Consider the following 10,726-nt stretch of genomic DNA (forward strand, 5'->3'; position numbering starts at 1 on the left):
ACGAGCCCCATCTTGTCCACCTGCCCCTCTGGGCTCTGGGGTAACCAAGACTGGGAGCCAGGCCAGTCCCTTGGCCTCTGAGTCCCCACTAGTCCCCTGGGAGCCATCCTTGGGCCACATGTATGTAAAGATCACAGATCACAAGTCGTCCCAGGACCCGCAGACCTACAAGCTTATCAAATTGTGCATTAGTTTAGTTCTCTGCCTGAAGGCCTTGCTGCCTCTGGGCATCTGGCCGTCCTTGTGGGAGCTCAGGTGGCTTCTGTACAACCTCCACCCCACCCCTGGACTTGGCAGCTGGAGTGGGGTGGAGACCCTGCAGGGACAGCCCCAGGGCCTCTAACTTCTCCCCTCTGGGCCCTTGGGTGGCAGTGGGACACCAAGGGTCTTGGGAGTCGTCACACCAGGCATAGGCACACCCTGTCACTTGGCCTCCTTCCTGGCGTCCCACCCTAAGGGCAGGGTCCCCCCACCCACAGCCACACCCCCTCCATCCCCCAGAAGGGGAAGGGGTTGCCGGTGAGCAGACCCCTTCAGTGCCCTGGGGCTGGGCAAGGCTGGTCCCTGGGGGTCTCTGTGGCAGCCCCCACACATCCTTAGCGCCGGGAGCCAGCTTGTCCCTTGCTGCTCCGAGTGTGAGAAGAGGGGCTGACAGAGCTCAGACGAGATTCCCTGGGGTGAGAAGGCTCCCAGGGAGGCCATCCTCTACTCCCCGAAGGAGACTGTGTGTGTGTGGGGGGGCAGGATTTCTCACCTCTGCCCTCAGGGCCAGCTTTGTGTCTCCCAACTGCAGGCCCCACTCTGACCTAGGACTCTGTCTTCCTGGAGCCCGAGCAGGATTTCTGCCTTGGCAGACCCTCCCTGCAGCCACACAAGCTCCAGGTGGAGGGAAAGCAGGAGAGGATGGGCAGAGCGAGTTCCTGGTCTGGGTCTTATTCACCTTGTCGTGGAAACTGAAGGAGATGAGGAAGGAGGCGGGGGTGGGCCCCACAGTCACCCATCCTCCAAGGCCCCATTTGTTCCGGAAGCCAAAGCACGCCATCAGGGAGAGTGGACCCTGATCCTTCCCACCCCCCAAAGCAGGGCACACACAGAGGCCAGCACCACTCACGAGAAAAAGAACATGTATTTTGGGGAAGCAAAGTAATTGTGGCACGGAGAAGCCATTAGTCCATAGAGGATGTGCTAATGTGAGAAAAAAAAGTTTTTCTCTGCACCGTTTGCATTTTTTCTTGGAGGAAAGTTGTCCTTCCAGGAAAGGCGTGACGAACACAGAGTGGTTGGCCCGGTGTGATGTATCTTTGAAGGAGGCAGTGCCTGGGGCAGTGTGGCTGCAGGGTGTGGCCTGAAGGGCCCAGCACGAGGGGCCCGCACTGGCAGGGTCTGCCTGGGCCCCCCCGCACCTGGGCGGGGAAGGGCGACGCGACCCACTCGGTCTTGTTGGCATAGCTGCGGCCCCTGGGGGTGCCATGTGGTCTGGCTGTCTCCCTCATCACCCTCCTCTGCTCTTGGTAGGAGAGGACCCTGTGGTAGCAGACACTGGGGCGTGCCGAAGCCTGGAGATCCTTTTGGCACCAGCTGAACTCTGGGGCCCTGAGTCCCTGGTGAGGCACGATTTTCTCCTCTAGGATCTGCCCCACAGTGGTCACGACCACCTGAGCCTCGGCAGAAGTGCTGTCCATGGCCGACCTGCCTGTGGCTTGTCCCCGGCCCTGGGATGATGATGACTTGCCCTTTTGAAGGGAATCTTCCAGTCCTTTGCCTTTACTGGGAAGGAACCACTGGAGCAGGTGCTTCATCCTTCTCCTGAAATAATTTTCTGGAGGTGCCGCCTCCTTTTTCAGTGAGATCTCACAGGTCTTGCTTCCCGAAGCTTCTGCTGACTCCTGGCTCTGTATGGGGCATCTCACCTCACTGATCTGGAGGAGCTTCAGTTCCGACGACTCTTTGGCAGGCTCTCTTGAGAGGGACCTCCTGGAGCTTTCTCTCTCTTCGGGGGGTACCCATGACCTGCTCAGGCTCTTACATTGGTGCTGTAGTCCTGGGGGTCCCGGCTGCCTGTAGGGGCTCTGGCCACGGGATCTTTGGCCACGTGGCACCTGGGAAGTAGATGTCTCTTCACTGGTCCTGCTCTGGAAGCCAGACAGACATCCCTGAGAAGCCAAGACATCAGCAGCGAGGAACATGTTGGACTGACAGTCTTGAAGGAGATGCTCAGTGGCAAAGTCTTGATGGAGGACCACAGTCTCACAGTCTTGAAGGAGCATGGTGGGGCTGGTGGCCCGAGGCTGGTTCTCTGACTCCATCAACTTCTGGGGCTCCGATCCCCTGTGCTGAGCGTCAAGGCATAGCTCTTTGGGGTGTCGGGCGACCAACTTTGCAGGTGGCGGGGGGCTGTCGCTTTTTCCTGAAGACCCTGATCTTCTCAGCTCTCCACAGATGCCTTGGTTGTTGTCCAGCACACGGGGTTCTAAGGTGACTCCCCAGGCAGGGGCCTCCTTGACCTCCCTGGGCTCTTCGGCACTCAAATCCTGGGGCTCTAAGCTGAGCTCTAGCACGGTCACATCCCGTGAGGCCTGACCCCCATTCGCTCTCCTTGGCTTCTTCATGGCCATTGCTGGACTTGGACTTGACTCCAAGGTGTTGTTCATAAGAGTCCTCGAGGCAGTCTCACTGTGCCAGATTCTGCCCACAAAGCTGTATGTGAAGGTCCGAGAAGGTGGCCTGGTCCCCTCTCCAGCCGGAGGCCCACCCCCAGGTGCAGTCCCTTCCAGAGCCTGCTGGATTTCCTCACACGTAGGCTGGGGAGCACCAAGGGGACCCCCCCAGGTGGGATAAGACTCTTTCATCACCTCTCCTTGATAGGGCTGAGGTGGTTTTCCCTCAAACTTGGTTCCCGAGCCAACCTTGGATACACAGGTGGCTGAGAGGGGACTGGAGGACTGGGAGAGGAGGAAGCCCTTCTTCATCTTGAAGATGATTATAGGCTTGAGAACCTTGAGGGGGAGGCCCCACTGGTGCTTCACCCTAAGCCTTATGATGTGTGTTTCTAGCATCCGCTGAGTGTATGGACTGAGGATGGAAAAATCATGGAAGGTGGTCATGCAGCGTTCCCAACACTTGGAAAGTGCTGGCTTTCCAGGTTTCCGATGAAGGCTTGGCTTTCTGGGAAGGTCCAAGGCATGGTGGGCAGCGAGCCTGGAAGGAACCTGACCCTCGCTGGACTGTCCCAACTTACTGAAATGGGTTTGAAGGTCTTTTTCTGGGTTTTTCTCTTCTGTGCTGCTTGTGGAGGTATTCAAGTCTGTGTCTGACTTCTCACGATTTCTTCCTAGAACCTTCCCTGGAGAGCTCATTGTGACCCTGTGTAGATCTTTCCGGATCCTCCCTGCACTGGACCTTGAATCCTTGCCCAGGCTTTTTCCTGGCACGGTCCTTCCTGGGTACCTGGACCCAGTCTTCTGCATGGCCTGGCAACTTCCATCCGTAGATTCAGACTCGGATGTGGGACTGTGCCAGCTGCGTGCCTGGGGCACCTTCTGGAACTCTTGGTGAGGCTGTATCTTCCGGGATAGATGGATCCTGCGGGGCGGGCCCCTTTCTTGCTTCATGAGCCTCTTCCAAAGGTGCCACTCCAGATGCTTCCGGAGCTCAGAGTCGATCAAGTCCCCCGGAAGGACAGAGTCTGACCCATGGCCTTCGGGGGCCTGGTCACTCTGTGGAAGGTTGGGAGGACCTTGGCTAAAGACTTCCTGAGATCTTTTCACCACAAGGGGTACCTTGTCACTTTCTAGTTGCTTCTTCAGAAAGTGACAATCCAGGTTTTCAACGGCAGTTAACACGTAAGACGGTGTCTTCTGGTCTACAGTGCAGCTCCCCATATCCGGTGGCAGAGAAGGCGGTCCGACTGGGACAGAGGGTGCAAGGCTGGCCTGGGTCTGGGGCTGAGCTAGAGGGGGGAGCTGGGGCTGGTCCAGAGGGAGGGGCTGGTGCTGATCCAGAGGGAGGTGCTGGGGCTGAGTCAGAGGCAGGGGCAGGGACTGGGACAAGCTCATGGTCAAGGGTTGGGGAGGGGCCGAAGGGTCCTGTAAGTCCTGGGTCAGGGAGAAGCATGGAGCCAAGCTGGCCTGAATCCGGAGTGGCAAGGCATGAGAGAACTCATTGAATATGATGGATGGGAGCTCCAGTGGGGGATTGGTCATCCTGACAGTGGCAACCAGGGATTCGCTGTGCAGAAAGGGGAGACCCCAGAAGAGCTGGTTACATTTCTGCTCGAAATGGTCCCCTGGAATCTTGGGATGTGGGAGCTTCTCAGGACCAAGCAGCTGTTTTGCTTTGCCCCTCATGCTCCAGAAGGATGGGCAGCCCATGGTGTCCTGCCCATCACCTGGTGACTTGAGCATTCTCCCGAAAGACATCAGCTGGTATTTTGACCTTTCCTTCTTTTCCTTCTCCTTCCAAAACTTCAGTTCTGTTCTCTTGGCAGTTAGTATCTCCAGAAGCTTCTGGATGTCTGGGTTATTGAGAGGGGGGATCCTAGTCTCTCCCTGTCTGTGTCTGGGGTCTCCCCAGAACAAGGCCTCTGGTGGGCCGCTGGACAGAGGTGCTTGATGAGACTCCAAGCATGTTGAGGTGGACAGGTTCCAGGCATTGGCAGCTGCCTGCCACCAGGACAGGGCTGAAATGGGGTAGTGTGAGCGGCCCATTCCTGAGATGGCTGGGACAGAAGAAGCTGTCCTGTCAGCTGAACAAGGCATGTGCGGAGCTGATCTCTGTGGGATGGGGCATGGCGGGGGTCCCCTTGAGTCACTCTGAGGGAGATTCAAAGGAGAGTCCGGCCGCTCTGGGGCCAAGGAGGCTGTCAGAGGCTGAGGGGAGGCCTCAGAAGGAGGGAGACATGGTGGGGAAGGGGGAGGAGCAAGGGGCTGGTGTGAAAAGCCATCCAGGTGGAGGAAAGGCTCTGCTGTCCAGGAAGTACTCAGGGAGGAGTGTGAACTGACAGAAATTGAGGAGGTCATTGGTCCTGATGGCAGGGTGGAGGCCAGAGGCCAAGGGGGGCCCATCAGTGGAGCGTGGGCAGGTGATAAGGCCACGATGGGAGCAGCGTCTTCCACAGGCTCCCTGCATGGCTGACCAGTTCCAGCTGGCGACCCTTGGCGCACCCGCCCAGGGGCTGCTTGATGTAAGAACTGGTGGAAGCCGCCCTGGTTGGAGAGCCTCGACAGGTGGCTGTGGGAGACAGGAGGCGTGAGCAGCAGCTGGGGCCAGGAGTGGTCCCCACGGCCCTCCACGCCCCACACCCATGTCACAATGCTCCTGCTGTCCCTCAGCCTGGGGCTTTGGTCACAGTTTGTCCCCATGGCTCCTCCCACCCTCCTCCCATACCCCCAGGGGCGGTTCTCTGCAGCCCGGGGTCACACCATAGACTTGGGGAGGCTCACCCAGGGGAGAAGGGGGCAGATTCTTTACCTTTGCAGAAGAGAGAACAGGTCCTGAACCTCTTCCAGATCCTGTAGGCAATCTTTGAAAACTGGAAACAGGAGACCGGGTCACAGAGGAAGGCGGGGCCTAGGGGTCTTACAGGAGGCTGGGTACAATGTCCCTTTAGGGGAGACCTTAGGGGGATTGGACTTGGAATCCTCAAACAGCACTGTCCAAGGCCATGTACCTGCATGGTTATTACAGGGTTCATGATTGGGATCACTTTGTCTTTTCCAAAGTGCTTCCTCGTTCATGACCGTGTTTCGGGAGGAAGAACCATGTGGCCTCACAGAAAAACCTGAGTGGAGTTGAACAGCTTCCACAGCAGGAGCGGGAGGCCCCGGCCTCAGTCCAGGCCCTGGGGCCCCTGCTGGGCAACACCTCTTCCAGCCCCTCAGGGTTTTGTTCTGGAACAGAATCTGGGAAGCCTCCAGGTTCTCCTCTTCCTCCCAGAAACCCCCAACCCCCCACCCCAGGGTTCTGTTTCCTGAGGGATGGGCTCAGGCCCTGGTATCCTGGAGATGGTGGGGATGGGCCCTCAGAGCAGGGGGCACAGTGTAACTGGGGCACGCAAGGGTGAGTGGTGGACACTAACCTTTCAGAGTCTGTTTTTTCTTTCTTCTTTTGCTCCTACTCCGTGGCTCCACTTGGTACTGAGATAAGAGAAAACCAGGAGGCTGGGACTCCCGCCCCAGCAGCAGGTGACCCCATGCTCAGGGGCCTGACCTCTGCTAGAGAGACAGTTCTTAACTTCCGGTTCTCAGCCACTGGTCACTGTGTTTGGGAGGCTGTCCTGTACCCCTCTACCACACCTGGACTCAGGCCTGAGATCTTTGGGGATAAATCCTTGTGTCCCTCTAACCCCTGTCTGGTCTGGCTTGCCCTGGATGCATGGTGGTCTACTCTATCCTGACAATTCTATTCTTTCCCATCTCAGGAGTCTCTCCAGTGACTCAGAAAAGTGGAAAGAATAATAGAAAAGAAGATAGAATCACATTCTGCTGGGTCTGGGCCGAGGGTTCCTTACCTTCCTGCTCTTCCTCTGTTTCTTGCATGGTGGTGAGGATGGATCAAGCTGGAAATAGGAAAGTAAGAGGAAGAAGATCCCCAGCCCCCATACAAAGGCAAGGATGGTATTAACTACCCAGATAGTGGGATTGGAGCTCAGCCAACTATCAGTAAGGAATTCCTGAGGAAAGAGATAATTCTCCATCTCTTTCCTCTGAGAAGCATTAGTCCCATTGCACTGCTGCCCTCAGGCAACTGAGCCCAGAGTTAGTGACCAGATCGCACTGCTGCCCTCAGGAAACTGAGCCCTGGGTGTGTATGTGCAGACGCAAGCCTTATGCCCACATCACAGAGCTATGGTCTGGTCACAAAGGGCCCTTGAGGGCAGGTAAGGGATACAGGTAGCTGCACCACATCTGCTCTCCACCGCCAGCCCTGTAGCTCCGTCATCCTTCCACCTTCCCAGGCCTGACACTTCTACCCGCTCACTCTGCTAGAGACAGATCTTTGTCAAATTGGCTTTCATCCTGCATGGAGCTCAGAGAATACCTGTCCCCCTAGGGATCTCCAGTTGTGCTTCATCAGTTTCGTAGCCTTTAAAAATCTGGACTTGTCCTTGGAATTTTGGTTAATTCCCAGGAATTTTGTCCTCTGTCTGAAGCTCCAATCTCCCCACATAATATGTTGTTGCCTTGCATCACCCTAGTACAAATGGAAATCAAATTTCTTTGTGCTTCTTTAGCCATCTGCACTTTGAAAACATCTTAAGATGCTTTATTTCAATTAATCGTCACTAACTTCAGCTAGAGGGACTTCGAAAATGAATGATTATTCCAAATTTACAAAGCTAAGCAAGTACAAAACAAAATGAAATAGTTAAACCTCCCAGGTATGTTTCTCAGTCATTTCTAGTGTTTTTCCCTCTGAGATGAGCAGAGAGTAAACTGCTGAAACACTTCCACAACATTCTGTATAGGCACACTTGCACTTGCTCACGCACATTCCTTAACAAATCCAGCATGTTCAAATCTTGGATTCAAGTTTTTTTTTTTTTTTTCCAGTTCAAAGATTTCCTTTAGTAATTCTTGTAAGTTTGTGTATTTGGGAATATCTTTATTTTGCCTTCATTTTTGAAAGACAGATTTGCTATGTATGGAGTTCTGGGTTGACAATTTTTTTTGAAAGATTTATTTATTTATTTTAGAGAGAGAGACACACACACACACACAGAGAGAGCATACATGCACTAGCAGGGGGAGGAGCAGAGGGAGCAGGAAAGAGACCTTACACTGAGCAAGGCCTTTGACATGGGGCTTGATCCCAGGACCCTGAGATCATGACCTGAACTGAAATGAAGATTCAGATGTCTAACAGAATGAGCCACCCAGGCACCTGGACAAGTTTTTCTCATTTAGCTCTTTGACTAGTGTCATTTCAGCACATTTCCCCCACTAGCTCTGATTGGAAGTCAGTGGTTAATATAATGCAGCCCTCTGTATATGAAGGGACGTTTTTGTCTGGCAATTTCAAAATTTCTCCTTTGTTTTTCTATGGTGTGACTGTGATGTTTCTAAGAGCAGATCTGCTTGTTTTTATTTTACTGCAGGTAAATATTGACTCTATAATTAAGGGTTTCCATCAAATTTGATTAGATTTCAGCCATATTTCTACAAATATTCTGTCTTCCTCCCCATTTTTCCTTTCTTTCTGAGAACACTCCTTTAAGTAGATAAGAACTTCCAAATGAGTCCACAAATGTGGACTCCCAGGCTTGCAGCAAACTATTATTCAAGAGCCCAAGTTTCTCAACATTCATGTCAGTCTCTAGAAAGTAGCTTCAGTTCTGAGAATGTCTTGGGTATGGGGTGTTCTGCTGACATCATGGGAAGCTGCCTGTGTGATGATGTTATGCCTGTGCCCATGGGCTCTGACTGTGGTGGGATTGTGAGTTAGAGCCATCGCTTTGGAGAATGCTTTATCATGACCTGGTCCAGGCTGAAGAGAGCAGACCTTTTGAAAGAGGTATTCTCTTGCTAGAGCTAGAGAAAACCCACCATTTTTTAGTAATAAAAAACGGGGACCAACCCAGTCCCATCGAGTGGAAGGTATGTGCTCTGCAGTATCATGCTCAAGTTACAATGAACTACAGCGAAACATTGAAAGTGTAAATTATGTAGACAAGCTACTGAGGAAGAGATAAAAGTGACTTGCAGAAAAATTGTGCAGGATGCTTGCATTTGTTCTAGTTTCAAAACTATACAAAATCAAATATGATTTAGTGATGCATTTACTTTGGCAAAAATATAAAGAAAACACAGAGAATAGCGAACAGGACTGATGGATGGGGGAGGGATGTACAGACAACTCTAAAGATGTGGATGATACCGCATTTCTTAGAAAGGTTGGGATGTCTACCATGGGTCACCCCCAGCTTTCCCATGATGCTAAGTGCTGACTGTCCCTTCAGGTAGTACATAATATCAGAAATGGAAAATAGTATTTAAACTCTTCAAAGATTATTGCTTTAATAAAAATATACAATTTACTTAACAATTCTGAGCTCTGGCCCTCTCCCTAAACAGACCCGGGAAGGTAAGCCATAGTCCCATGGCTTGGCCCCTGAGCCATATTCATAAGTAGACAGCACCCCTCAGACACCATCATGGTCACAGCCAAATTGACATGCAGCCCTGTTGCTCAGAAATCCTGAAGCACCAGATATTGCCTTACCAATGCATTCTCTGATGCCAGGTTTATTGCTCCTGCCTGTTTTCATGTTCATGCTCTATGTAACGGCATTCATTCCATACCTGTGCCATAAATATTCAGAAGAAAGCCAATGAGTGTTTATGAGAAGGTGTCCTGGGAAATAGTTTCCAAGGGAACATTTTTAAAGGTGACAGATTCCCCCCCTACCCCAGAGTTTGGCATGTTTTGGAGGATGGGTTGTTCTCCACTTTCTTCATTATCATTTCAAAATCTGAGATGACATGATGACTCATTGGCCTTTCACTTTGTTTAACTCTGCAGCCTTTCTTATTCTTTTTTAAAAAAATATTTATATATTTATTTGGGAGAGAGTGATAGACAGCACAACAGGGGGGAGGAGCAGAGAGAGAGAGAGAATCTCCAGCTGACTCCCTGCTAAGTGCTGGTTAGCCAAGCTAACCCTGAGATCCTGACCTGAGCTGAAATCAGGAGTCAGGCCCTTAACCCACTGATCCATCCAGGTTGAGAATCAGCCAGCCACGGGTGTCCATGTTTATTTCTTTGTTACGCATCTCCAACTTGCTCAATTTGACCCACTTCTTATGCTGATCAGGGAGCTAGTCAGAGCTCCCAATATGTCCTGGGAACAGCTGATCCCAGAGCCATGTGCCCTGGACCTGGCGTGAATTCCAATGTGAGTCGCCTGGCTTCTGAGCTTCCTAACCATGCTCTTCTCCATAAGAGGATAGTGTGTTAGGTGGGGGTGAGGGTCATTCTTAATAATTACAATTGTAGCTTACACTGCTATTCTTTATGCTCAGGTTTATGTTGAGTGTGTGACAGATGGTCTACCAGCAATTCCACAAAGGAAAAAAAAAACCACGGCTGAGCTCTTCAGCGGGTAGCTCTTTGCCAGAGGATCAAACCCAGACTGGCTTGCTCAGAGTTTGGGGAAACCCAGCATCCTGGCTCCAATGCCTCCAGGAGAAGCAAATCCCATGCTCATGTTTTGTTGATGTCTGGTTATATGTCCCTTCTTAGTTGCAGTTGTGTATGTTTCTTATTTGATTAATTTTATTCTTACGATCACTTTGCCTACTACTTCATGCAGTTACTGGATTTTCATTTTGTTTCTTTTTTTTTTTTTCTGGGTTTTGGTATATAGCCTAGTCCTTTTCTATACTTTCTTTGAAGGTGCTTGTTGAGAGTTTACTAGAGACTTCTGTTAGAATCTTTATAATTAATAACCAAGGCACATCCCAATAATTTCTGAGTAAATATGATGCCCATCTTCCATTCTTTATTTATTTCCTTAATTACAAATGTGAAGCACTTTCTGTAGTAGGGTTCTAGAATGTGTGTGTTTGTGTTTACTGAGAGAGAAAAAGAGAGATAGAGAGACAGAGATAGACACAGAAAGAGAGAAATTTATTTTAAAGAATTTGCTGACTGTGAAAGCTGGCATGTTTGAATTCTGCAGAATGGTGGCAGACCAAGCTGATGTGTCAGTTTGAGTCTGAACCCTGCC

The 10,726-nt window shown here is 51.5% G+C and overlaps 1 protein-coding gene across 1 annotated transcript; it reads right to left on the reverse strand.

Annotated features, from left to right (window-relative positions):
• Nucleotides 1-1,118: 1,118 nt before the first annotated feature.
• Nucleotides 1,119-6,768, reverse strand: LOC131830372 (spermatogenesis-associated protein 31E1-like). Its single transcript, XM_059172647.1, has 4 exons — nt 6,509-6,768; nt 6,077-6,134; nt 5,470-5,530; nt 1,119-5,229 (listed from the first exon to the last, which is right to left on the reverse strand). The coding sequence occupies exons 1-4, from the start codon at nt 6,692-6,694 to the stop codon at nt 1,167-1,169; spliced, it is 4,368 nt and encodes a 1,455-aa protein (XP_059028630.1). The 5' UTR covers nt 6,695-6,768; the 3' UTR covers nt 1,119-1,166.
• Between the last annotated feature and the right edge of the window lie 3,958 nt (nt 6,769-10,726).

The sequence above is a fragment of the Mustela lutreola genome, chromosome 4, assembly GCF_030435805.1.
Source record: "Mustela lutreola isolate mMusLut2 chromosome 4, mMusLut2.pri, whole genome shotgun sequence".
Taxonomy (NCBI): Eukaryota; Metazoa; Chordata; class Mammalia; order Carnivora; family Mustelidae; genus Mustela; species Mustela lutreola.

Excerpts from the sequence above, each read along its gene's own strand:
- LOC131830372 (XM_059172647.1), bottom strand. The coding sequence starts at position 6,694 with ATGGAGAATTATCTCTTTCCTCAGGAATTCCTTACTGATAGTTGGCTG. Across the intron at positions 6,135-6,508 it reads AACAGAGGAAGAGCAGGAAG|TACCAAGTGGAGCCACGGAG; the intron begins GTAAGGAACCCT and ends CTCTTATCTCAG. Across the intron at positions 5,531-6,076 it reads GAAAAAACAGACTCTGAAAG|TTTTCAAAGATTGCCTACAG; the intron begins GTTAGTGTCCAC and ends TCCTGTTTCCAG.